At 34.1% G+C, this 27,646-nt stretch overlaps 4 protein-coding genes and 1 long non-coding RNA gene across 6 annotated transcripts; 1 reads left to right on the forward strand and 4 right to left on the reverse strand.

Moving 5' to 3' along the window:
• The first annotated feature begins 5,034 nt into the window (after window positions 1-5,034).
• LOC107904612 (cell division cycle 20.2, cofactor of APC complex) lies at window positions 5,035-7,534 on the forward strand. 2 transcript variants are annotated; one of them, XR_005920905.1, is made up of 5 exons: window positions 5,100-5,588; window positions 5,744-6,019; window positions 6,108-6,377; window positions 6,460-7,290; window positions 7,367-7,534. XR_005920905.1 is itself a non-coding variant. In XM_016831039.2 (4 exons), the coding sequence occupies exons 1-4, from the start codon at window positions 5,490-5,492 to the stop codon at window positions 7,180-7,182; spliced, it is 1,368 nt and encodes a 455-aa protein (XP_016686528.1). In that variant the 5' UTR covers window positions 5,035-5,489; the 3' UTR covers window positions 7,183-7,534. The 2 variants fall into 2 exon arrangements, 1 of the variants encoding a protein (XP_016686528.1); XM_016831039.2 differs by having other exon boundaries at window positions 5,035-5,588; window positions 6,460-7,534.
• On the reverse strand, window positions 7,524-10,425 carry LOC107904610 (silicon efflux transporter LSI2). Its single transcript, XM_016831038.2, has 3 exons — window positions 9,141-10,425; window positions 8,598-8,787; window positions 7,524-7,930 (listed from the first exon to the last, which is right to left on the reverse strand). The coding sequence occupies exons 1-3, from the start codon at window positions 10,125-10,127 to the stop codon at window positions 7,665-7,667; spliced, it is 1,443 nt and encodes a 480-aa protein (XP_016686527.2). The 5' UTR covers window positions 10,128-10,425; the 3' UTR covers window positions 7,524-7,664.
• A 2,091-nt stretch (window positions 10,426-12,516) lies between these two features.
• On the reverse strand, window positions 12,517-15,351 carry LOC107904609 (silicon efflux transporter LSI2). The gene is made up of 3 exons (XM_016831037.2): window positions 14,081-15,351; window positions 13,798-13,987; window positions 12,517-12,915 (listed from the first exon to the last, which is right to left on the reverse strand). Exons 1-3 carry the CDS (start codon window positions 15,155-15,157, stop codon window positions 12,653-12,655), a joined length of 1,530 nt encoding a protein of 509 aa, XP_016686526.2. The 5' UTR covers window positions 15,158-15,351; the 3' UTR covers window positions 12,517-12,652.
• A 4,214-nt stretch (window positions 15,352-19,565) lies between these two features.
• Window positions 19,566-21,687, reverse strand: LOC121223599 (uncharacterized). Its single transcript, XR_005920906.1, has 3 exons — window positions 21,493-21,687; window positions 21,348-21,400; window positions 19,566-20,209 (listed from the first exon to the last, which is right to left on the reverse strand). It is a non-coding gene; the product is annotated as an uncharacterized lncRNA (long non-coding RNA).
• Window positions 21,688-22,344: 657 nt separating this feature from the next.
• LOC107902531 (cell division cycle 20.2, cofactor of APC complex) lies at window positions 22,345-23,013 on the reverse strand. Its single transcript, XM_041105402.1, has one exon. It carries the CDS (start codon window positions 23,002-23,004, stop codon window positions 22,360-22,362), a length of 645 nt encoding a protein of 214 aa, XP_040961336.1. The 5' UTR covers window positions 23,005-23,013; the 3' UTR covers window positions 22,345-22,359.
• Window positions 23,014-27,646: the final 4,633 nt, after the last annotated feature.

Consider the following 27,646-nt stretch of genomic DNA (forward strand, 5'->3'; position numbering starts at 1 on the left):
AAACAATACAAAGTGGTGCACGTTTAGCACCCTAAAGTTGACTTTGAAAAAGTGGCATGGGATAATTTTTTTTGGTCCTTGAGATAATGGGCTATTTATTGTTTGGTCCTTAAACCTCAACTATAAATAGGCCTTCTCATTTCTCATTTCAATTCATCCCAACCAATCTTTCTCTCTTAGTTTTCTCTCTTCTCCCATTTGAGAATTCTTAAGGAATTTTATTTGTTTGTAATACTTTGGAGATAGTAAAGTTATCATTTGGTGTTAGTGCCCGAGGACGTAGGTATAATTTACCGAACCTCGTTAAATCTCTTGTGTTCTTTCTTGTCCTATTTTTCTTTCAATATTTGAGGGTATAATAGTAGTATTTAATTGTGCTATTAAATTACTATAGAAGAGATATTCTGTCTAAGGAAAGACTTGGTATTTAAGAGATCCATGTGATCCACCTCTCTTCCCTGGGAATTGAACTTTGTGTGATTTTTTAGTACAATAATTTACACGCTTCCGACCCTATTGGAACAACAAGTGGTATCAAGAGCCGAAGGTTAATCGTAGTATGCTCTGTGGTTGCAGTTTGAACTGATCTTCCACATCAGAAAAGATTTCCTTAGGTATATTGAAAGATTGTGGAGAAAACGGTCGGTGTAGGAGCTTCAACATCGTCCATGTGGACAAGACCGACAATTGCAAATTCAAGATTGGCCGTGGAGATCTTTGATGGCACGGGCCATTTTGGTATGTGGCAAAGTGAGGTTCTAGATGCCCTTTTTCAGCAGGGTCTAGACATTGCCATTGATGAAGAGAAACCAGATGATGTACAGGAGAAAGATTGGAAGGCGATCAATCGGTTGGCATGTGGCACAATTCGATCATGCCATTCTCGAGAGCAGAGGTATGCTTTTTCAAAGGAGACTTCTGCAAATAAGTTGTGGGTGGCACTTGAAGAAAATTTTTTGAAGAAAAACAGTCAAAATAAGCTCCACTTGAAGAAAAGACTGTTTCGCTTCACATACGTCCCAAGTACCACAATGAATGATCACATCACCAAATTTAATCAGTTAGTCACTGATTTGCTGAATATGGATGAGACATTCAAAGATGAAGATTTGGCTTTGATGCTGTTGGGGTCACTTCCTGAGGAGTTTGAGTTCCTAGAAACTACTCTACTTCATGGCAGGAGTGATATATCTCTGAGCGAAGTCTGTGCGGCCTTATACAGTTATGAACAGAGAAAGAAGGACAAACAGAAAAACTCAATCAGAGATACAGAAGCTTTAGTAGTCCGAGGTCGTTCATACACTCAGAAGAAAACTCAAAAGGGGAGATCAAAGTCAAAGTCCAGACTCGGGAAAGATGAATGTGCTTTTTGTCATGAGAAAGGCCACTGGAAGAAAAATTGTCCAAAGCTGAAGAATAAGGGAAAAGCTGCTGTAGATGCTTGTGTTGCAAAGCATGATACCAGTGACTCTGAACTATCACTGGTTGCATCATCATCGTCGTTCCATTCAGATGAGTGGATATTGGATTCGGGTTGTACCTATCATATGTCCCCTAACTGGGAGTGGTTCTCTGATTTAGTAGAACTAAATGGAGGAGTTATTTATATGGGCAATGACAATGCCTGTAAAACTGTTGGGATAGGTTCAATCCAATTAAAGAAAAAAGATGGATCAACCAGAGTTCTGACTGATGTTCGGTACGTGCCCAGTTTGAAGAAAAATCTCTTCTCATTGGGAGCCCTGGAATCCAATGGTTCAGTTGTTACTATGAGAGATGGGGTTTTGAAAGTGACATCTGGCGCACTTGTGATATTGAAGGGCATCAAGAAAAATAACTTGTATTACTACCAAGGTAGTACAGTTATTGGAGCAGTCGCTGCAGCTTCTGGCAACAAAGAATTGGACTCAATACAGTTGTGGCATATGAAGTTGGGACATGCCAGCGAAAAATCCTTGCAAATTCTGGCAAAGCAAGGATTGTTGAAAGGTGCAAAGGCTTGCAAATTAAAATTTTGCGAGCATTGTGTTCTGGGAAAGCAAAAGAGAGTGAAATTCGGTACTGCTATCCATAATACAAAAGGTATTTTGGAATATGTTCACTCGGATGTGTGGGGGCCTTCCAAGACACCTTCATTGGGAGGAAAACACTACTTTGTTACTTTTGTTGATGACTTTTCCAGAAGAGTTTGGGTGTATACCATGAGAACTAAGGATGAAGTGCTTAGAGTTTTTCTTAAATGGAAAACTATGATCGAAAACCAGACTGGCAAGAAAATCAAGCGGTTTAGGACGGACAATGGAGGGGAATATAAAAGTGATCCGTTCTTCGATGTGTGCCAAGAGTATGGTATTGTTCGACACTTCACAGTTAGGGATACACCACAGCAGAATGGATTGGCAGAGCGTATGAATCAAACATTGCTGGAGAAAGTTCGATGTATGTTGTCCAATGCTGGGTTGGGCAAGCAATTTTGGGCTGAGGCTGTGACATACGCTGGCCATCTTGTTAATCGTTTGCCATCATCTGCATTAGAAAGAAAAACTCCTATGGAGGTATGGTCTGGAAAACCGGCTACAGATTATGATTCCTTACATGTGTTTGGAACCACTGCATATTACCATGTGAAGGAGTCAAAGTTAGATCCGAGGGCAAAGAAAGCTCTCTTTATGGGAATCACTTCTGGAGTGAAGGGATTCCGACTTTGCTGGTGATTTAGATAAACGTCGTTCAACTACGGGGTATCTGTTTACTCTTGCGAAAGCCCCAGTGAGTTGGAAGTCTACCTTACAGTCTACAGTAGCTGTGTCTACTACAGAGGCAGAATATATGGCAGTTACAGAAGCTGTTAAGGAGGCTATTTGGCTTAATGGATTGTTGAAAGACTTAGGAGTTGTTCAAAGTCACATAAGTTTATATTGTGACAGTCAGAGCGCTATTCATTTAGCGAAAAATCAAGTCTATCATTCAAGAACCAAGCATATCGACGTAAGATATCACTTTGTGCGGGAAGTCTTTGAAAAAGGAAAAATTCTACTTCAGAAGATTCCGACAGCAGATAATCCCACAGATATGATGACCAAGGTGGTAACAACAATCAAGTTTAATCATTGTTTGAACTTGATTAACATCCTGAGAATTTGAGCACCTTCAGGTGTATGGCGCTCGAGAGCGCATTTGTAGGCACTACAAAAGATAGCTTTATCGAATTTGGGGAGTTGAAGGAAGTGTGTGAAGATGTGATTATCCTAATCAAATCTTCAAGGTGGAGATTGTTAACATTAATGGAAGACAATTAATAATGGTTGCCATTAACATTAATGGGAGACAATCAATAATGACAACCACCAACTTTGGAAAAGTGGCAAGGGATAATTTTTTTTTGTCCTTGAGATAATGGGCTATTTATTGTTTGGTCCTTGAACCTCAACTATAAATAGGCCTTCTCATTTCTCATTTCAATTCATCCAAACCAATCTTTCTCTCTTAGTTTTCTCTCTTCTCCCATTTGAGAATTCTTAAGGAATTCTATTTGTTTGTAATATTTTGGAGATAGTAAAGTTATCATCTGGTTTTAGTAGCCCGAGGACGTAGGTATAATTTACCGAACCTCGTTAAAACTCTTGTGTTCTTTTTGTCCTATTTTTCTTTCAATATTTGAGGGTATAATAGTAGTATTTAATTGTGCTATTAAATTACGTTAGAAGGAATATTCTGACTAAGGAAATACTTGGTATTTAAGAGATCCTTGTGATCCACCTCTCTTCCCTGGGAATTGAACTTTGTGTGATTTTTTAGTACAATAATTTACACGCTTCCGACCCTATTGGAACAACACCTCGTACGTTGGTGTGTAGATTTAATCCCTTTGATGGCTCTAACTATAGCATCTTTTAATGGAAATATTTGGCCCAGGCGGAGTTTGCAATTGTATATTGAATGGATGGTCATATTTTCAAAAGTTATGCCCTCAATTTGCATGAAAGATGGTGCTTGATCTGTAGGAATTTCGGAGCTTTGTCCACTTTAACACCAACTTCGACTTTGGCTTCAAATCCTTCCATTTCTTTGAAGTCATCGCCAAAATGTTGGGGTCCGGAAAAGTGAGATTCGACTTAGTTTAACATTATTTCTCAAAAGTACTTTTGGGTCAAAAATCATTTTTAAGTAAAAATTAAAAATTTTTGCTTTTGTTTTTAGTTAATAAAGTGTCTTTGTAAATTTTTTTTTTGTCCCAAAAGCATTTTTGAAAAACTCAAAAGTATCTTGTTTTGCAATGTTTTTATCTTAAAAATATTTTTTGTCCCAAAAGTGTTTATTAGAAATAATGCTAAACTGACCTTTGAATTACAATATTACATCATTCTAACCTTTAAATGTCTATTACCATTGGTGTAGTAGGCTATAAGATTGGTTCAGTTCAATTAAAGGCATCATCTTTTACATTTTAGTTATCACCAACTCTTGAATAGAAAAATATTAAAATTTGAAAATCTCCACTTGATATTATAAATTTGGAAGCCTTACTATGAGTAGACACTTGATATTATAAATTTGGAAGCCTTACTATAAGTAGACAATCATAAATTTCGTATTCATAGTCAACATCTTCAACCTCTGCATATATATTGATTAAGAAATTGTTAATTTATTAGTGTCTATATACCATGACCTCGATAACATTATAATTTAATGTGATTTCAACAAACTGAACACATCCTTTCGTAAACTCCTATCACTTATATTTTAGACGAGTTATCTTATTTGTATTTTTAGTAATGATTTTCCTATAAACTTTCATTTTTAACTTCGGCCCCAAAGATGTCAAGGCTAATCTATCCAAGTCAAAATTGTATCAGTGCAAGTACAAAATTTCTATAAGAATTTTTGAAAAAAAAAGACCAATATCAACATTAGTTGATATCGAAGTTAACATAGTGTCAACTCATTATATTCTAAAGATGTCGAGGTCTAAATTCCAGGAAAAAAAACATAATATTTTAAAAAACAACAAAATTTTAAAAAAACTATATTTGAGAAAAAAAAATAACCTGTTTAAAAGATAAAAAATAGCCGTTTCCCTTCCAAAATAAACCCTAAATATTTCAAGAAATAGCCGTTGCGCCTTCCATAAGAAAACCTAGATTAGAAAAGTACTCGAAATACAAAGACGTCTGCTTATTATCGGCGTTCACTATATAAACTCCATCGATTCCTCCATTAATCTTCAATTAATTCTCGCCCCAACGTCTCCATCTCCTCTCGCATCGCATCTCTTTAATCTTTTTTTTCTCTGTCTATAACATTTTCCATTTGATTTTGTTTTTGTTTATTGTTTTTTCTTTGAAATTTTGAGATTGAATTTTGCAGGTTCTGGGTTATTATTATATATATTGGATTTTGCTTAACTATTTTTTGCAGGATCTTAAATAGTTTTATTGCTTTTTTCTTTCTCTTTTATTATATATATATTTGGATACTTTGATATTATGGATGCAGGATCTTTGAATTCTTTTTCAAACTTGAAGGGTCAATCTAGATGCCCACTTCAAGAACAGCTTCTCTTCAGAAAGAATTCTAAAGAAAATGTAAATATTTCTTCTTATTTTATTAAATTTTAATGATTGCAAATCTGGAGTTTCTTTGTTTTTGATTCATCACAAAAGAACAGCTTTGAATTAATTGATAAATTAGAGTTTGTAAAGACATTGAAATTGAATGTGCTTTTATTGTTATTGTTTAGATGGATAGATTCATACCAAACCGTTCAGCAATGGACTTTGATTATGCACATTACATGCTGACCGATGGAAGGAAGATAAAAGAGAACCAAACAGTGTGTTCACCTGCCAGGGAGGCCTACAGGAAGCAGCTGGCTGAGACTTTGAACATGAACCGTACCCGAATCTTGGCTTTCAAGAACAAGCCACCGGCACCTGTCGAACTCTTCCCTTCCGAGCACTCAACCACTTCAGTTCATCCGACCAAATCCGCAAAGCCGAGAAGACACATTCCCCAGGTAAGTAGAGCACTATATGGATATTTTGGTTAGTTCAGAAAATTCTGGTTCAACCGACTCTAATATGATGCGATTTTCAATTCTTCAGAGCTCTGAGAGAACATTGGACGCTCCTGATCTCGTTGACGATTTTTACCTGAACTTATTGGATTGGGGCAGCAGCAATGTACTAGCTATAGCACTCGGAAACACTGTGTATCTGTGGGATGCTTCAGATAGTTCTACTTCAGAACTTGTCACTGTTGATGATGAAAATGGACCAGTAACAAGTGTGAGTTGGGCTCCTGATGGTCGGCATATTGCCATCGGCTTAAACAATTCTGAAGTACAACTATGGGATTCAGCTTCCAACCGACAGGTTTTGTAGACTTATTTGCAGCCTGTCCTTTTTGTTCTTCCAACGTTTACTCTGATACTAATCTTTCTGTTTGTTGCTGCAGCTGCGTACTCTGAGAGAATGTCATAGATCAAGAGTGGGTTCAATGGCATGGAACAATCACATCCTCACGACAGGAGGAATGGATGGTCAGATTGTTAACAACGATGTGAGAATTAGATCCCATGTTGTCGAAACTTACAGGGGACATCAGCAAGAGGTTTGTGGGCTGAAATGGTCGGCTTCCGGGCAACAACTAGCCAGTGGAGGCAATGATAATGTTGTTCACATATGGGATAGGTCCATGGCATCTTCAAATTCGCCAACTCAATGGCTTCACAGGTTGGAGGAGCATACCTCAGCTGTCAAAGCCCTTGCCTGGTGCCCTTTCCAGAGCAATTTGCTGGCCACAGGTGGAGGTGGCGGAGATCGAACCATCAAGTTTTGGAACACACACACTGGTGCATGCTTGAATTCAGTTGACACCGGCTCTCAGGTTTGCTCATTGCTGTGGAGCAAGAATGAGAGGGAGCTATTGAGTTCTCATGGATTTACTCAGAACCAATTAACTCTTTGGAAATATCCATCGATGGTGAAGATGGCAGAGCTAACTGGCCACACGTCTAGAGTACTTTACATGGCTCAAAGCCCTGATGGGTGCACCGTGGCATCAGCTGCAGGGGATGAGACACTAAGATTCTGGAATGTTTTTGGGGTCCCAGAAGTGGCTAAAACTGCTCCGAAAGTGAACCGTGAGCCATTCTCTCATTTGAACCGTATCCGGTGATGATGAAAGACTAGGAGATGGTGCCTGATGCTGTCCCTGTAGTCCCTAACTCTACCATAGATGGTCCAGTTGTAGTTCCTTCTAAACCAGCTTCAAGTTATCCAAAAGGTAGTCAGTTGCTCTAACTTTTCATTTCTCCAACTTACACCCGAGTCCAAGTAATATATGTCTTTATTTTGAGCAAATGATGGAGATTTACTTCATCTGGGAGCAATCGCCACTATGGGAGGCAACAATGGATTTTGTACATTTTTTTAGGGGTTTTGGACATCAATTGATCAATTGTTTCTTCAAGCTATTATGTTGTCAATTCTAACTCTTATGAAATTGAGATAGGTTCATTTGACATGAATATCAATGACAAATATATATAAATAAAGAATAGTAATATCCAAACTTGGACTTAGTTCAATTGATACATACAACACTCCTAGTAAGGTGATATTTAACAAATTCAATGATCAAATTTTAAATGCTGTGTACTATGATTTTAAGAGCAACAAGCCAATGGCAGTGACTAAAAGGGTGGAGGGGACTCCAAATTTGAGATGGTTCCAAAAGGTTAGAGTGTAACCCAGATCCGGAACACGGCTAGCTTGTTCACACACTATCAAGTTGGCTGCCGATCCCAACAACGACAGGTTCCCAGCCACTGTGCTCACCCAAGCCAAAATCAGCCATGCTTTCTTCTCGTAGGCTGTTGATATCAATGCTGCGGATGCCGCCATTCTTGCCCCAAGCAACAGAACTGACACAGGAGAAACATGCTTCAAATAATGATTCGAAACAAACAAAAAGTTCATCACATCATATTGTGTTCTTTGAGCTCCTTGAAGGGTTTGTCACCCGCAAGTATGCCTTTCTTAGTTCGAGCCGATGACTGACAACACAAGCACCGATTGGACTAGGTAGCTTGAGTTAGTGATCCTTGGTTTGAACCAAAAGACAAATCCTTGAAAGGCTAATGAGTAAAGAGTTCCCATATGTTCCAAATATGATACATTTCTAATGCTCAAAAACTCACATTAAATAAGGGGTAAAAGAATCATGTTTGTTCCCTTTACTAAAAAAATAAGCAAATTAGTCCATGTATATTATTAGATCAAAGAGAAAATTGGTTTTTTTGTTAAAAATTTCATTCATTTTTACCATTAAAAACTGATCATTGTGTCAGCGTGGCATGTCATGTTTCACTGTCTAGTTATTTCGTTAGGCATACTGGTTTTTAATAATACAAATAGATAAAAATTGTAACAGAAATGACAAATTTGCTTTTTGGTCTAATAAATAAGGAATAATTTCTCCCATTTTTTAAGTAGAGGGGCCAAAATGCAATAAATTCCTAGTACAAAAGCCTCTATAATACTTTTACCTAAAAGAAGGCCGAGCACATAAAAGAGAAAAAATCAACATACCAGTAGGCACATTTGAGACCAAATTTGACAGTACAAGAATAACAAGTGCAAGAACTGCTATTCCACTGATTTCATCAATCTTTGCATAAGGTTCCATTAATTCCCATAAAGCACTAGGGATTCCAGTTTTATTAAACCCTTGGACTGTCACAAACATCCCACAGAAGAATATTAGAAGAGAGTAGGATACCTGTTTACAAAAAACGAAGAAATTAAAACCCCAAACAAGCAATTAACACAAAGAACAATAATAAGTGTCAATATTGAGTAAAAGTACCATGGAGGTTATTGTATCAAGAGTTAGATTGTATTTTGCCCCCTCTACTTAAAAATGGGCAAATTAGTTTCTACACATTAACAGTTTTTAAGAGTAGAAATTGATGGAATTTTTAGCAAGAAATAGTAGAAATGAATAACAGGAAAGATTAGTTTACATTTTTATCTAATATACAAAGATTTGCAAGTAAATGAGTTAAAATACAATTTAACTTCTAGTATAGGACCTTCATGGTACTTTTACCTCAATACTGTTGTTTTCTTTACCTTCTCCAAGCATGGGACAGCATCTTTGAAATCAAGAATCATTAAAGCAAGGGCTGCAGTAATGGCAGTCCCTGACATATTAAAGCCCATAAGCAAAGACACCAACATTCCAACAACAACAATATAAACACATGATTTCCATAGTTTTTGGTTCCTATGGTCCCAATAAGCACCATTTAAAGACCAAGGAACCTCGGCCGCGCCCATTGCTTGCTTCGAGTTAACTCGGTTTCTAAGACTTTCATGATGATGAACTGAGTCCACATTTGTGGTTTCCACATGTGACATTGTAGCTGGTGAAAATTGGTGATCAACACCATCACCATTAAATGCTACAGTTGAATCTTGTTGACCTTTCTTAACAGATAACAAGTCACCATACATGAAAATGAGCAACAAAGCATTACATACAAGTCCCAACACAGTAGCAGGGAGAATCCCAATTAAGAATTCACCAAAAGAAACCCCACTTTGAGTAGCTATCACTAAATTTTGAGGGTTACCAATAGGTGTTGCAGTGGATCCAATATTAGCACTTGAAGCAAGTGCAAGCAAAAATGGCTGTGGTGGGAGATTATTTTGCCTTGCAATTTTCAATACAAACTCAGTTAATACCATACAAGATGTATCATTAGTGAACAAAGCACTTGAAATAGCTGAAATTAAACAGATCCTACAAATCAAATCCTTTGCACCTTTGCTTTTCCATGTTAATAACTTACCCAAATACTTAAACGCATCGGCTCTTTCGAGGTATCCACTTACCACCATTGTTCCAAAGAGAAGAACAAGGATTGAAAGATCAATGGCTTGATATGCTTGATCGACGGTTAAGATTTGAAAAATGACCATTAAAATACCTCCTAATAAAGACCCGGCAGCTCTTCCAATAGGTAATAATGGAACAGTGGGGAAAACTGCTAATACCCAGAAGATTGAAAAGGCAACTGAACCTAGAATCAGTTTCACATAAGCTGCCATAGCCATCTTTAAGCTAAAAAAAGATCAGAGAAAAACCATAGAAATCTCCAAATCAAAGAAACTGCAAGGTTTAATTTGATGGGTTTTATCAACTTTAAACAAAGCCGTTGAATTGAAACTACATGAACTATAAATCCCTTTACTGGAATTCAGCTTTTACACTGAGAAATGAGAATATGAACCCACATGTATGATCCCACATGTATTTTAGCAACTTAGCCTGCCTCTCATCTTTCCATCCTGGATAAGATCCAGCTATTCGTTGATTTTGTGTTATTTTTTTAATGAATTGATAATATTAGTATGGAATACAAATTACTTTCAATAATTGTAGATAAAGATGATATATATTTCACATATATTAATAATTTAAATTTGATCTAAAAATATCATGAGGCTCATGTATTAAGAGTTAGATTTTATTTTATCTTATTTTTTTAAAGAATAGTCAAATTAATTACTATAGGTTAGATTAAAGAAATTAATATATAAATATTAAACACTTTGTAAAAAAAAAAGAGTGGTTATTTTGTAATTTATCATAGTTGAATATACAAAAAAATTATTACGGATTAAGTGATTGTTAAAATTTAATTAATAGAAGGGTTTCGAAGTTGCAAGCCAATTAATGTGGAAAGGGAAGGTTTAACAACTGCCATGTATGAGGGTTTCAAATGTGAAAATTTTGGATAAAAGTATTATAGTGTATGTATTAAGAGTTGAATTATATTTTGTTTTATTTATTTAAAAAAAAGTAAATTAATTTTTATACGTTCGATCAAAAAATAAATTAGTCATTTTGTTAAAAATTTCATCCATTTCTATTGGTAGCTATGTCAACTTTTAACTGTAAAAATGAATGAAATTTTTAATGGAAATGACCAGTTTACTTTTTGATCTAAAGTATAAAGACTGATTTACATATTTTTTAGAAAAAGGGGCAAAATATAATATAACTCCTAATAAAGGACTTTTATGAATTTTTTACTCATATTTATGGTATTATATTTTTGTAATCATGTTTATGATCAGAGGCGAAGTCAAAATAATTTTTTAGGGGCGAATGGAATTTTAATTTCTTATAGTCTATATTTTTATAATTTTTAAAGTATTAAATTAAATCTTTATAATTTTAAGGGTTAAATTTTTTTTAAAATTTAGAAGGTCTAAATAGCAAATTTCCATAATCGCCTCTGTTTATGATTTTAATTAATAAGGGTTTGAAATGTGACAATCTCATTTCACTAATTTAATGGGTAATCTACTCACGTCATGAGTGCAATTATTCATGGCACAGATCAGATTTGGACTTTAATAAGCAACTGGGAAACCTAATATAATTTTATTGGAAACTTACTAATAGAGATATTAAACTATTTGGATGGACCTTAATGAAAGAAGATTCTAACCATCCAATAAATAAATAAATACTGCTAAAAGGAAAACAATATAAAATTCTGTTAATAATAGCGACCTATGTACTAAGAGTTTGGTTATATTTTGTCTTCTCTACTCAAAAAATAGGTAAATTAGTTTTTGTATGTTAAATCAAAAAGCAAGTTAAAATTTTCATCCATTTGTACAAGGCATAGTTTTAAACAGTAGAAATGGAAGAAATTTTTAACACAAGAACTAATTTACTATTTCATCTAATATATAGGGACTAATTTGCTCATTTTTTGAGTTGAAAGAATAAAATACAATACAACTCTTAATATAGAGACCTCCATTATGCTTTTATCGATTCATTTCTTGTTAGTTATTACTAGGTGTATGCACATGGTTATACATGCACAAACAAAATCAAAGTTTCAAATAAAGATTTAATAGATAATTAAAATTATCGTAAATATTGAGATTTGAATATTATTGGATTAACTTTGAATTTAAGATCCTACAATATTATACTTGATATTTTTTTTAATAATAAAAAACCTCACCGTTCTTGATCAAGTGAATGTCATGGATTCTCAAATTAGTCTCTTCCTTAGTTGAGTTTCAATTCAATTGTAAAATTACTAATAATTTATTATTTTAATTATATTCTTATTTTTTTTATATTTTTATATAAAATCAACAACTTTATTATCTTAATTTTATCATTTCATCTAAAGCTACATTTAATTTTTTAAGTATTGCTTTTATAAAATTGATGAGAAAAAAATTCTATCTACATAGTAAGTTGTGTCCAAATCTAATTTATAATGGTTAAAATATGTTTTCTTTTCATAAATTTAAAATTTAGTCATTGTATTTTTCATTTTCAGGAATTTAGTTTTTTATTAAATTCGTTAGTGTGACATTTTGAAATTTTTTAAAAAATATCATTTGTCAGTAATATAACTCAAAAATGACTTTGTAATAACTTGAATTTAATAAAATAATTTTAACAGTGTTAACAGTTATACCTAAATTTTAAATTAAATTTCTAAAAATAAAGTACTAGGACTAAATTTTAAATTTACAAAAGAGTACAGATGTTATGACATATTTTAACCAATTTATAATTAATTCTGTTTATGTTGTAATAATCATCTAATAAGTGTCAAACCAATTGCAGTGACTATAAGCGTAGAAGGAACTCCAAATTTAAGGTGATTCCAGAAAGACAATGTGTAGCCAAGATGTGGTGCTCGACGAGCTTGCTCACATACTATCAAGTTCGCCGCCGATCCCAACAACGACAGGTTTCCGGCTACCGTGCTCACCCATGCTAATATCAGCCATGCTTTCTTCTCTTCACTTGCTGATATCGCAGCGGCTGATGCCGCCACTCTCCCTCCAAGCAACAGAACTAAAGAACATACATATATATTAGCTGTTAGTTACTGTACTTTGACAAAATTTTATAAAATATGCTGTTAGTTGATGTAGTTTATAAAATTTAAGATTTAGTGTGTACTTTAAAACTTAAACATTAAGTCTTACTATTTTATCAATCATTAAAATTATAAGTATTTTTTTATTAAAATTTGTCAGATTGACATGATGATTTGACTGTTTTCATGTGATATGAATATGATTGACGAAAAATAAACATGTTATGTTAGTAAATTTTGATTAAAATTACTAGAGAATACAATGATTGGTCTAAGATTATTAAATGAAAAAAAGGTACGAGGATTGAATTGTTTTTACTTTTAAGTATAGGGATTAAATCTCAAATTTTTTTAGAATATATGAACTAACATCAAAATTTGTCCAAATTTATATAAAAAATCTGTAATCTTGTAGGCAATAAATTTAATAATATATATATGTGTGTGTTTTCTAGGGGAGATTGATTCTTTCCTAAGAAGTCCTCGAAAATGTCGTTCATTTAGAGTCGATGAACATCTTAACAAGTCGGTATTATTATTAGGTCAAGCCGAAGTTTTATCTCATGACTCTATGGAAAGTTTGAGTTCTTGAGGTTGTTTTAAGAGATGATAAGTTCACAAGAATACTTATGATAAGTGACCATAAACCACGCAAGGTCCAATCCAACAAGACGTTTCTACTCTGTGAACCTATTGTCTCTTCAGACAATCTCAATCACTTGAACTCTCTTTAAATCAAAGACAAGACCTTAACTTAACCTGAGTACAGTATCGATCCATTAAGGAATCGATCAAATTCCGGATAAACGAGACTCCAAATATTTCTCCATTCTAAAAAAAAGTTGAATATATTTTACCGGTTGGTACGTTGGAAGCCACATTGGAGAGGAGAAGAATAACGACAGCTAAAACCGCAATCCCGGAAACACGATCGACCTTGGCATGGGGTTCCATAAAGTTCCAAAGAGTACTTGGAATCCCAGTTTTATTGAACCCTTCCACCGTAATAAACATTCCACAGAAGAAAAGCAAAAGCGAATACGATACCTGCTCATACAAAAAATCAAGCAAACCTTTTTTAATCATTCAAAAAAAAAAATCAAAACTTAAAATCCCACTCTGTAATCTTAATTCAGAAACCTTTTCCAAGCAAGGCCTTGCATCCTTAAAATCGAGAACAACAAGTGCCAATGATGCTGTAATGGCTGTCCATGACATATTCAAACCCATAAGCAAAGCAACCAACATCCCAATAGTGACTAAATAAACACATAATTTCCACATCTTGTTCTTCCAATGCTCTGCTTTTGATTCTTTGTCCTCTGAAATTTGAGTCGGCGATGATATATCATTTGAATCAATCGAACCACAAGGTGACCTCTGGATTTCAAGTTGATCGCCCGAGTTGACTCGGTTCCTAAGGCTGTCAAGGTGAGTTGCTAAACTTCCATTAGTGTTATTAGGAGAGCTCTGAACATGATCCATTGAATTCGAAGCTGAAATATGTGACATTGTGGCCGGCGAAAACCGATGTGAACTCACATCATCTTCACCCACGATTTCACCAGTCCCATCTTCTTCATCTTTATGAACAGATAACAATCTCCAATACATAATTATAAGCATCAAAGCATTCACCGACACACCAACCAGCATTGCCGGCAAAACCCCAACAAGAAAATCCCCAAAAGAAATCTTACTTTGAACAGCAATCACCAAATTCTGTGGATTCCCAATCGGAGTAGCCGAAGAACTTATATTAGCACTCGAAGCAAGTGCTAACAAAAATGGGTGAGGAGGCAAATTATGTTGCCTTGCAATTTTCAATACAAACTCAGTTAATATCACACAAGAAGTATCATTAGTGAAAAAAGCACTTGAAATCGCAGAAACCAAACAGATTCTACAGATTAAATCCTTAGCTCCTTTACTTTTCCATGAAAGCAATTTACCTAAATACTTAAACATATCGGCTCTTTCGAGATAAATACTAACGACCATGGTGCCGAATAAAAGACCCAAGATTGGTAGATCAATGGCGGCATAAGCTTCATCTGGGGTTATTACTCTGAATAAAACCATAAGCATGGCACCGAGTAAAGACCCGGCGGTTCTTCCGATTGGTAGAAGTGGGACGGCAGGGAAAACAGCTAATACCCAGAAGATTGCAAAGGCTATTGAGCCGAGAACCACTTTGTATGTAGCGGCTAACGCCATTGTTGTTCTGGTCTTAAACCTTCAACTTTTTTTTCTTTTTTTCTTTCGATCATGCAGGATTATAATCTTAAAAACATTTATAAGAAAGTAAACGAAGAAAAGAACAAAGACTTGCCGCTTTACAATTAAATTAAAATAGTTATGGTCATTGTTTGTTTGCATGTGAACGCCTTTAATTCGATGAGAGATTTGGGTCAGTAGTTTTAAGTTTCTCGAGTTTTTAGAGGTTCTTATACAACTGCGACGAATCCTGTATGATTTCATTTTTCATGGCCGTGGCCGCCACGTACTTTTTTTTTCTCCTAAAATCATAGATTAACCATGTTAAATTCATGTGTGTAATTTTAAAAATTATAAAATATTATTGAATTATTTGAAAATTTTTTATTTAAGTTATTAGGTTATTAAATTTATTTTTTTTTAAAAATCTGGTTAGTAAACTTCAACTGACAATAGATACGATAAGGTAGTGATCATCAAAGAGTTGAAGAATAAAATGAAGAAAATTATTATTTTATTATTTTATAATTTTTTAAAATTAAATAATCAAAATGTAAACGAATCATTATATAATGTAATTGATAATTCATGCATAGATGAGGTGTATATATTTTTGTGGTTTTTATGAAGTGTGTAGGTTTTGATGATGCAAGTTACAACCCTACCATATACTAACAAATGTACCGTAGTAGGAAAATATTAATATTTTAGATTAAATATAAAACTTTTAAAAATTGATTAATAAATTTTTCAAAAAAGACAAATACCATTAATGAAAAAACCAGGAAGGGTTGGAGCCAATAATTCAATGTTTAGGAACAACGATGGACTGGGACCATCTTACATTTTCCATACAGCCAAGACCTAACTCTTGGGACCAAAACAGCGACCAGTTTTGGTATTCTTATTACTATATTTGGCCTTATTCGAAAACATTCATAATTTATTTAATTCTTTTAAACATGCAATCATAATAATTCCTTTTTTAATTAAAATTAACGAAAATTTTTGAAATTTTATTTTTCTATAATTTAGTGTTGGCGAAAATTTAATTTTTCTAATAAAATAATAATATGGTAATTAAATGGTTTTAAGTATTTCTATTTGTTAGACTAAACATGTTACGTTTACTTGTAATAATAGTTATCATTGTAATTTAATTATAGTCGATAATGAAATGATAATAAAAAATTGACATTTGTTTATTAAATTTTGAAAAATTCAGAAGCTATGACAATTTTTTCATAAGGTGTGGTGTTTTGACGTGGACAGCATGCTATAATTAATCCAGAAAGTCAACAACTATGTTTTCATTATTATATTTTAAAAATTATTTGTATTTAATTATGCAACTATTTATCTAATTTAATATATAAATTATTTTTTTTAAGGTTCTCAAATATAAATTTATGCATGATCAATATACGGGCAAATGACCAAAAAAAGTTTCTTTTTTTTAATTACCGAAATGGGTCAATTAGCTAATTATTTACCAGAATGGTCCATTTTTCACGAAATCGCGTCCACGTCAGTGCGATTTGTTGACGTGGACACAAATAGCGCCCTCTAAGACGCGATTTACTGACGTGGACACAAATAGCTCCCTCTAAGACGCGATTTGCTGACGTGGCATGAACAGTTTATGTTTTTTAGCTTGGAAAACTTTGAAAGGCCATAACTTTTCGCTCGGTTGTCCGATTGAGACGATTTTTTTTTATTTCGAATAACTTTTCGAGATCTACGTTTCATCAAAAAAAATCTTTTTTTGCCCCTAAATTTCGATTTTTTCAGTTCAAAATTGAATTTTGAAACATTCAAATCATTATTTTCCTTATTTATTCGAAGTAAACACCAAATTTTTTTTACAGAATTGTTGTATTATTTCTTTTGATTTGACACGTGTATGGAATAGGTCCGCTAAATCGTTAGAACGTAAGTAATATAATTAAGATAATAACAGTATTTTTATAATATATCAATTAATTAGTTTAGTTTAGTTGGTTAAGATGCTTGCTCTTTTCCCTTAGTACCTTGGTTCAAATCTTGTTGGTAACAATTTTGAATCTTTTGAATCAATTAACTCTTCAATATTACATCAATAGCAACAAGTACAAAATTCAATTTTGAACCGAAAAAATCAAAATTTAGGTGTAAAAAAGGATCTTTTTGACGAAAAGTGCGGCAAACGGCAGTTTGTCAGTGCGTAGATCTCGAAAATTTATTCGAAATAAAAAAAATCGTCTCAATCGGACAACCGAGCGAAAAGTTATGGCCTTTCAAAATTTTCCAAGCTAAAAAACATAAACTGTTCATGCCACGTCAGCAAATCGCGCTGATGTGGACGCGATTTCCTGGCGCATAACCTGACATCGCACTGACGTGGACGCGATTTCGCGAAAAATAGACCATTCCGGTAAATAATTAGCTAATTGGCCCATTACGGTAATTTAAAAAAAAAAACTTTTTTTGGTCATTTGCCCTCAATATACCATATCATAAATAAATTAATGAAAAACTAAGTATTAAATTTAAAATCAAAATTTGTTATTTTTTATTTACTAAAATGTGTATATTTTTACAAACTCTAAAACTATTTTCTTTTTTATTTCCATTTTCTATTTTGGAATTGGACCGCCATTAATAAAGAATTACAAAAATATTATATTTGGTTAAATGAATTAACAACTCGTCAAATATTTATAAGCAAAATGCTGGCTTCTTATAATTGAAACATCGTATCAATTAATCATAATTCATGTTTAAAATCATTTCATTAATATAACAAATATTTAAGTGATTTTGGTACAATGTAATAATTTTGGAAACGATACATATCTAACTAACCCTAAATATGAATTATAAAATGGTTATAAATAATGTAAAAAAATTAAATTTTTCACTGATTTTAGTGTCATAAATTAATCGAGTACTAACTCAATTGAGTAATAAATAATAACAAAAATAATCACCCAAATTTTTATAATTTTCGATATTTATATTTTACTATTCAACCAAATTACTAAAACCCACAACTGAAAATTCTAGAGTGCAAGAAATATGAAAAAATTAACTAAACAATGTTTACGTAGAAGAAATAATGTTAGGAATTCAAAATTATAACTGTTATTTCTTTTAAAATAAGATTTAGTATCTAAATTGATAATGGTGTTATTTTTAATACATATAAATTTCAACTAATAATATTTTGGTTAAATTTTATTATTAAGTGCCTATATTTTGCAAAAATATTGATTTAGCCTCTCTAAAATTTGGTCAATTTTAGTCGTTATATTTTTTAAATTTTAAAATTCTAATCTTTACAAAAGTCATTTCCAAATTAGGCTCCGTTTGTTTGCCAGTAAAATATTTTTCGAAAAATGATTTACTTTTCTGGAAAATGATTTACTTTTCTGGTGTTTGGATGAATCTATGTAAAATATTTCCTGTTGTTTGGCAGATTTCCTGAAAATATTTTCCGAAAAAGCTGTTTTTACATATATTAATAAATTTATATACATATTAATAATTTTATATTTTAAATTATTTTTACATATATTGCAATGATTTATTTATAAATAAATATTTGATCACTACAAAAAAGATGCAAGATTTTTATAAGATCACATATATGACTAAAAGTTACCATGACTAAAGTGCATACATACATATCAAGCTAATTATATTTGCATTAATAATTTTTTGAGAAATTAAGCTACTTTCTTTGTAATTTTAATAATTTTTTGAGAAATTATAAGCTACTTTCTTTGTATCAATACTTCAATAAATATTAATATATACAATATTTTAGATTAATTTATAATTTTACATGCATGACAAGTACAAGTATATTAATGAATTAAATGGTTAGTTCGTTAAAATATTAATCATATCAGTATTAGTTTTTAAATATATTATTTTAATTATTTTCTGGTATCACGTAATCAAAATATATTTTAATTAAACATTGCATATTCTTGGGCATATATACTTTGCTATCAAAATGGAACCCAATGGAACTGATTGTAAAGTATAAATTTTTTTATTAAAAAGTTAGATACATAAAAACAGATGTGGCGACAGAGGATGTCAAGTATTTTTGCCTCCCTCACAAATAGAAAAAAATAATTATTCTTTAATTTATAAAAATTTGAAAGCTATAAAAGTAGTACAATAATAAAATTATATTATAATGTTTGCAAAATTTTATAACTCAATTTTGGTCCCTCCATAAAAATTAATCTTTCTTCATATTTCATAGTCTAAAATTCATCAATAAATATATTTTCCTACTAGATAAACATCCAACAAAACATTTCGGATAAATATTCATCAATAAAAATAACCCTTATGCAACGTCACTGGAGCTTATGGATATTCATGAGGCATGGTTAGATTCTTTTCAAAACATTGAATAGTCAATTTTTCGGTTGTTTAACCTCTAACGTCCAACAGATACGTTCATTTTTTCTTCCAGGTAACTTTTCAATCTTCAACTAACTGGCATTTATATGTATAAACCATCACAAAACTTATTAGAGCACCTTTTCGCTCCTTAGCTACAGAATTACTACATGCAGCAAGACAAATTCATCAACAAAGATATTCATCTCTTCCCCTCATATATGAGGATCAATTTTTTATGTTATATTCATAAGTGTCTTACAGATTGCAATAAATGATTTTCAATCCTAACTTTATAGATTAGTGATCCTAAAATTTATCCTGACTTTATAACGGCTAGCAAGTGGCACATGTTTACAATCAACTAGAAATTCTAAGCAATACCCAATGCTCTGAATCACACAATAACTTCACTAACTCAATAATCAAAAGCTACAGAGAACTAAGATCAATTAGATATTTACGTAATAGCACTATAATAGTTTACTTAAGGCACTTTCCAGTAAAACCCATATGAATGTTAAATCATGATTGAATCACCAATTCAATTTACCTTTTATTTAAATAAATTTCTAAACTATATAACTCATTTATGTAAATCACCTCTTATGCATCAAAACAAAAATTGCTACCAAGGCTGTTTGCCCATCTCTGCAGCACAAATTTAATAAAACAAACATATTAGAATCAGAATCAAAATCATGAATCAGAGATTGATAAAGCTTAAAACATAATCAGGGTTTATGTGTGGAAAAACCTTTTACAACCATATCATTAACACATTATGACTTAAGATAGAATCATAGTTCAAAAAAATTAGCCCAACAAATAAATTTCAGCAAAATAACCAAACTCGAGCGGAAGAACACTGCCATTTATTTTACTATACCTCCAGCTGAGCAACAAACTAATAATATATATCAATTAAATATCAATCTCATTGAGATTGTACATCGACGACTTGAACTAGCTTTGTTGAGTTGCAAGGACTCTCATTTCCCGATTGTACACCAGGTTAATGCATTTGAAGTTTACTGTTCTTAAAATAAAACAAGGAGAGGCATAATATATCTACATTTAAAATAATAAATTCATTATCCAATTAACTATTCTAAACGAAATAATGATTACAATTAATGCAAGTAATTCAACCAAGAACCATAAGGAGAAGGAAGCAGGGTGAAACCCATAATTAGAAAAAGTGCCCAATAATCCATTAAATGAAATGTATAGAAGGAGAATGCACGGAGAAATACAATTTATTACAAGAAAAACTGAATATTCATTTGAGATCATATGTCTATTATATTTGGAACATATGTCCCAACTCCCAACAGTATATACATGGCTCATGTTATTACTGTAATAAAAAACTGAAAAACATATATGTGAATGCATGTATGAATTCAATATATGTATGTATGTAATGTATGCTGCCATTACACCACGTAATGTTCCCATCCATCTCATCTGCAGTAACTTTCAAAAATATTCCCCAATGTAAATCCAAGCCAAGATTGAAATGAACAAAATCCAATTTCAATCATTTTTCTGACTAATCAACAAAATCCAATTTCATCAAATAAAATGCTCCATTTAACACAGTAAAGCCAGTTGAAGCTAAAAAATTACCAATTTTTAATTCCTCAAGTTTACATCTCAATCCTACTTCATTCGTTGAACCTCAACAATTGAACAAAATAAAAAATAAAATACTAATACAAATATGCAGAAACCTCTAAAAATTAAATCCTAGAGCTTGCAATTAAGAATGTGAGTAGAAATCTACCTTCGATGAATCGTGAGAAGCGATGATGATTCAGGCTATAATTTTTTAGCAACCTAACGAGAAGAGGTGAACCAACATGCATTACAAATCTGCCATTAGAAGAGAACCAACATGAGCATAAATAAGAAAGAAGATAGTGATATACCTGTGGCTGCTAATTTTTTAAGGTTTCTTCAAAATACAGACTTGACAACGGTCGACCGACAGAGATGACGAGGCCAACGAACAGAGATGAGGAGGAGCGGCGGAGGCTGATGGACAAAGGAAGGGAGAACCACTGCGATAAGAGTGAAGAGAAGGGAATGGAAAATGTCTTACAGATTCCAAATCGGTAAGACGTTTTCCGAAAATTGGGAATTGATTTACTCGTGTTTTGGAGAATGTTTTCCTTTAAGAATTTATTTTCCACCAAACAATCGCCGGAAAATCCGGAAAATGTTTTCCGAAAAACATTTTCCACCAAACAAACGGACCCTTAGTCTTTATATACATGGCATATCACATATCACTACTTACTACTATTTGGTTATTTTTGTCAACCATGTTAGTTTTTAACAGTAAAAAGTAACATAAACTTTTTAACAGAAAGGGTAATTTGTTCTTTGATCTAATGTAAATAGATTAATTTGTCTATTTTTAATATAAGGGTTAAAATACAATCTAAGTACATAAGCCTCTGTAATATTATTATCAAAATTGATCAATTCCAACATTATAAAAGCTAGAATAAACCAAATATATAGAGACTAAAATCCATAATTTTCATAAAGCTCATATAATAATAGTAGAATTTAACCTAAGACTTTCTTTCATTTATCCAATTCAATATGTCAGCAGATTAAAAATTCAAGAGTAGGAAACAATTTCAATAAGGAGCTGAAAATATAATGTAGACGGGGATGAACAATTTATCCCACTATCCCTAACATTACTCTACACATGCCATCAGAGGAAAAACTTTACAAAACAAAGAATCCAACGGCACCGCCACTACTCCTAGTCTTTTTCTTCATCACCGGATACGGTTCAATTGAGAGAATGGCTCACGGTTCACTTTCGGAGCAGTTTTAGCCACTTCTGGGACCCCAAAAACATTCCAGAATCTTAGAGTCTCATCCCCTGCTGCTGATGCCACTGTGCACCCATCAGGGCTATGAGCCATGTAAAGTACTCTAGATATATGACCCGTTAGCTCTGCCATCTTCACCATCGATGGATATTTCCAAAGAGTTAATTGATTCTGAGTAAACCCATGGGAACTCAATAACTCCCTCTCATTCTTGCTCCATAGTAATGAGAAAACCTGGGAGCCGGTATCAACTGAATTCAAGCATGCACCAGTATGTGTGTTCCAAAATTTTATGGTGCGATCGCCGCCACCTCCACCTGTGGCCAGCAAATTGCTCTGGAAAGGGCACCAGGCAAGGGCTTTGACAGCTGAGGTATGCTCCTCCAACCTGTGTAGCCATTGAGTTGGTGAATTTGAAGATGCCATGGACCTATCCCATATGTGAACAACATTATCATTGCCTCCGCTGGCTAGTTGTTGCCCGGAAGCCGACCATTTCAGCCCGCAAACCTCTTGTTGGTGGCCTCTGTAAGTTTCAACAACATGGGATCTAATTCTCACATCGTTGTTAACAATCTGACCATCCATTCCTCCTGTTGTGGGAATGTGTTGCGCGGAAGCGTGTGAAAGAGTAAAATTATTGTACTGAAAAATCACATTAAGTTCAATTCCCAGGAAAGAGAGGTGGATCACGAGGATCGCTTACATACCAGATCTTTCCTAGCCAGAATATCCCTCTATCGTAATTTAATAGCACAATAAATCACTACAATGACACTTGCAAAATATGCAGAACAAAAATAAAGAACACTAGAATTTTAACGAGGTTCAGCAAATTTTGCCTACGTCCTCGGGCACTACCAAATATATTTCACTCCAAAAATACAAGTGAAAGTTTACAAATAGGGAGAGAGAACAATTGCCTTAAGTAGAGAATGGCAAGTATGGGATGAAGAAAGTAAGAGATGGTTAGGCCTATTTATAGTTGAGGTTTAAGGATAAACTTGCAATGTCCCTATACAATTAGGGACCAAAATTGCAATTATCCCATGCCAACTTTTAACCCAACTTGCCAACCAATCTTACTTTCTACTTTCGGTGCCAACTTTCTGCCACTATTCATCTTTGAAAAGTCAAAGATTGTAGGTATCTAATAATCTCCACCTTGAAGATTTGATTAGGATAATCTTATCTTCACACAATTCTTTCTTCCTTTGACAACAATACTTGATAGTGCCTTCTTCAACTGTTAAACTTGCAGGTTATTGATCAAGTTCAAACAATGTTCGAACTTGGTTGTTGTTACCACCTTGGTCATCATATCTGCGGGATTATCTGCAGTCTTGATCTTCTGAAGACAAATTTTCCCCTCTTCAATAATTTCCCGCACAAAATGGAATCGTACGTCGATATGTTTTGTACGTGCATGATAGACTTGATTCTTTGCTAAATGAATAGCACTTTGACTATCACAATATACGTTAATATGCTCCTGAACCAACCCCAAGGTTTTAGCCATACCTTGTAACCAAATAGCCTCCTTTACAGCCTCTGTTACAGCCATGTATTCGGCTTCTGTGGTTGACAATGCAACTGTAGACTGTAGTGTAGACTTCCAACTTATTGGTCCTCCAGCAAGTGTAAACACATAACCGGTGGTTGATCTTCGCTTGTCCAAATCACCGGCATAGTCAGAATCAACGTACCCAATAACACCTTTACCAAGTGTATTATCCTGCTTGAACAGTAATCCAACATCCACGGTCTTCTGAATATACCGTAGAATCCATTTCACAGCTTGCCAATGTCCTTTTCCAGGATTATGCATATACCTGCTCACTATACTAACTGCCTGTGAAATGTCGGGTCTTGTACACACCATTGCATACATCAAGCTACCCACTGCATTAAAATACGAAACTTGCAACATGTATTCTCGTTCCGTATTCGTCGAAGGAGATAGTTGTGCAGAAAGCTTGAAATGAGAAGCCAACGGGGTACTTACAGGTTTGGTCTGCTCGTTCATGCCAAACTGCTGTAGTACTTTCTTCAAATACTGCTTCTGAGATAAGCTAACTCTGCCATGAGCTCTATCTCTACATATTTTCATGCCGAGAATCTTTTTAGCTTCTCCTAGATCTTTCATCTCAAACTCGAGATTGAGTTGAGTCTTCAATCTTTCAATCTCAACTTTGCTCTTAGATGCTATTAGCATATCATCAACATATAAGAGCAAGTATATGAAAGTTCCTTCTTGTAGCTTCTGAAAATATACGCAATGATCAAATTTACTTCTTGTGTACCTTTGCCCTTTCATGAACTGATCAAATCGCTTGTACCACTGCCTCGGAGATTGTTTCAATCCATAAAGCGACTTTGTCAGTTTGCAAACCCAATTTTCTTTATCAGCAACATTGAATCCATCAGGCTGAGTCATATAGATTTCCTCTTCCAAATTACCGTGTAAAAATGCTGTCTTCACATCAAGCTGAACTAGTTCAAGATCGTATTGCACAACCAAGGCTAGCAAAATTCGAATAGACGAATGCTTCACAACTGGAGAAAACACTTCATTGTAGTCTATTCCTTCTTTCTGAGCGTAACCCTTTGCTACCAATCTAGCCTTGTATCGAATTTCATTTTTACCAGGAAATCCTTCCTTCTTTGCATATACCCATTTGCATCCAATTGCCTTCTTTCCCTTGGGCAGTCTCACTAACTCCCAAGTCCTATTTTTATGAAGAGACTGCATTTCTTCATTCATAGCTTGCTTCCACTTTACACCATCAGAGTTACTTATTGCTTCTGTGTAAGTGGAAGGAACACCATCATCTGCAATTGGAAGTGCATAGGCCACCATATCATCAAAGCGAGCAGGCTTATGAATCTCTCTTCTTGGCCTCCTATATGCAATTGAATCTTGTTGCTGTAGAAGTTCTTGGGTCGAAACTTCTTCATCATTTGTTCTTTCAATATTAGCTGGATCATCATTAACCTTTTCAAACTCCACCTGCTGCAAAGTACTATTGGTTTTGTCATCCTTTTGTGAATCCTCGTTCTTCATCATGGTTGATTCATCAAAAGTTACATCTCTACTGAAAACAATCTTCCTTGTATCAGGACACCAGAGACAGTATCCTTTTACACCACCAGTTATACCCATGAATAATGCTTTCTTTGCTCTTGGGTCTAACTTAGATTCTTTTACATGATAATATGCAGTGGAACCAAAAACATGTAAAGAATCATAATCAATAGCAGGTTTACCAGTCCACATCTCCATAGGAGTTTTTCCATTTATTGCAGCTGATGGCAATCGGTTAATTAGATGGCACGCATATGTAACTGCCTCAGCCCAAAATTCCTTGCCCAATCCAGCATTGGACAACATACATCGAACTTTCTCCAGTATAGTCCGATTCATGCGTTCTGCCACCCCATTCTGCTGTGGTGTATCTCGAACAGTGAAGTGTCGCACAATGCCCTCATCTTGACATACTTGTAGAAATGGATCATTTTTGTACTCAGTACCATTATCTGATCGAAGTCGTTTGACCTTTCGACCTGTCTGAGTCTCCACCATCTTCTTCCACTTCAGAAATGCATCCAAAACTTCATTTTTTCTTTTCATTAGATACACCCATACTTTTCTTGAATAATCATCAAGAAAAGTGACAAAATAGTGCATACCTCCTAAAGAAGCCACTTTGGTAGGTCCCCACACATCACTGTGAACATAGTCCAGAATTCCTTTCGTATTGTGAATTGCTGAACCAAATTTTACCCTCGTCTGCTTGCCCAGAACACAATGTTCACAGAATTCCAATTTGCAAGAATTTGCACCTTTCAACAAGCCTTGCTTCGCCAAAGTCTGCAAAGCTTTTTCACCAGCATGTCCCAATCGCCTATGCCATAACCTGGTAGCCTCTGAATCTGCATCTTTCGCAGAAGCTGTTGATGTTGATCCAATAACTGTACTTCCATTTAAATAGTACAAGTTATTTCTTCTAGTGCCTTTCATCACCGTCAATACCCCAGCTACTACCTTTAGTAATCCATCTCTCAAAGTGATTGTGAGCCCTTTAGATTCTAAGGCCCCTAATGAGATGAGATTTTTCTTCAAGCTGGGTACATAGCGAACATCTGTCAGAACTTGGATTGAGCCGTCATGGTTCTTCAATTTGATTGTACCTACACCCATTGTCTTACAGGCACTATCATTGCCCATAAAAACAACTCCACCTTCTAGTTCTTCAAGACTAGAAAACCAGTCCTTATTAGGACACATATGGTAAGTACATCCCGAATCCAATATCCACTCATCCGTTTGACATGCCATTGCCATGCCAACCAAGCTAAAGTCTGACTCCTCATCATGCTCCGCTACACATGCATTAGAAATAGACTTGCCCTTTTGTAACTTAGGACAATTCTTTTTCCAATGCTCTTTCTCACGACAAAAGGCACATTCATCTTTGGCGGGTCTCCCTTTGGACTTACCCCTTCTACCAGGTTTGCTGCTGTGTGAACGACCTCTTACTGTTAAGACTTCTGCAGTTGTATCTCTGTGATCTCTTTTATCTTTCTTTCGAGTCTCAGATCTATACAACGCACTACAGACTGCATCAAATGTGATTGAATCTTTCCCATGAAGCAATGTGGTGGTAAGATGATCATATTCATCAGGAAGGGAATTCAACAACAATAATGCCTTGTCTTCATCTTCAAATTTCTCATCCAAATTTAGCAAGTCTGCTAAAATTTTATTGAATGAGTTCACATGGTCATTCATCGACATACCGGGTGCATACGTGAACTGAAAAAGTTTCTTTTTCATATAAAGCCTATTTTCAAGACTTTTCGTTAGAAACTTTTCTTCCAATGTATCCTACAGCTTCTTCGCTGATGTCTCCCTCATGACGGAGTACTTCTGCTCTTTGGCCAAACATAGGCGGATTGTACCACACGCCTGTCTATTGATCTTGGCCCACTCCTTGCCATCCATCTTGTCAGGTTTTTCTTCAAGGGCTATATCCAGCTCTTGCTGACATAAGACATCCAGGATCTCACACTGCCACATACCAAAATTATTGGTACCGTCAAATTTCTCTACTTCAAATTTTGCATTTGTCACAGTAGTCCTTGCTGATGACGATGCTGCTGCCATTTTTCTCCTTAATCCCAACTACTGTATATGTGAACAGTACCGTATACGTGAATAGTACCGTAT

The sequence above is a fragment of the Gossypium hirsutum genome, chromosome D11 (genome assembly GCF_007990345.1).
Source record: "Gossypium hirsutum isolate 1008001.06 chromosome D11, Gossypium_hirsutum_v2.1, whole genome shotgun sequence".
Classification (NCBI taxonomy): Eukaryota; Viridiplantae; Streptophyta; class Magnoliopsida; order Malvales; family Malvaceae; genus Gossypium; species Gossypium hirsutum.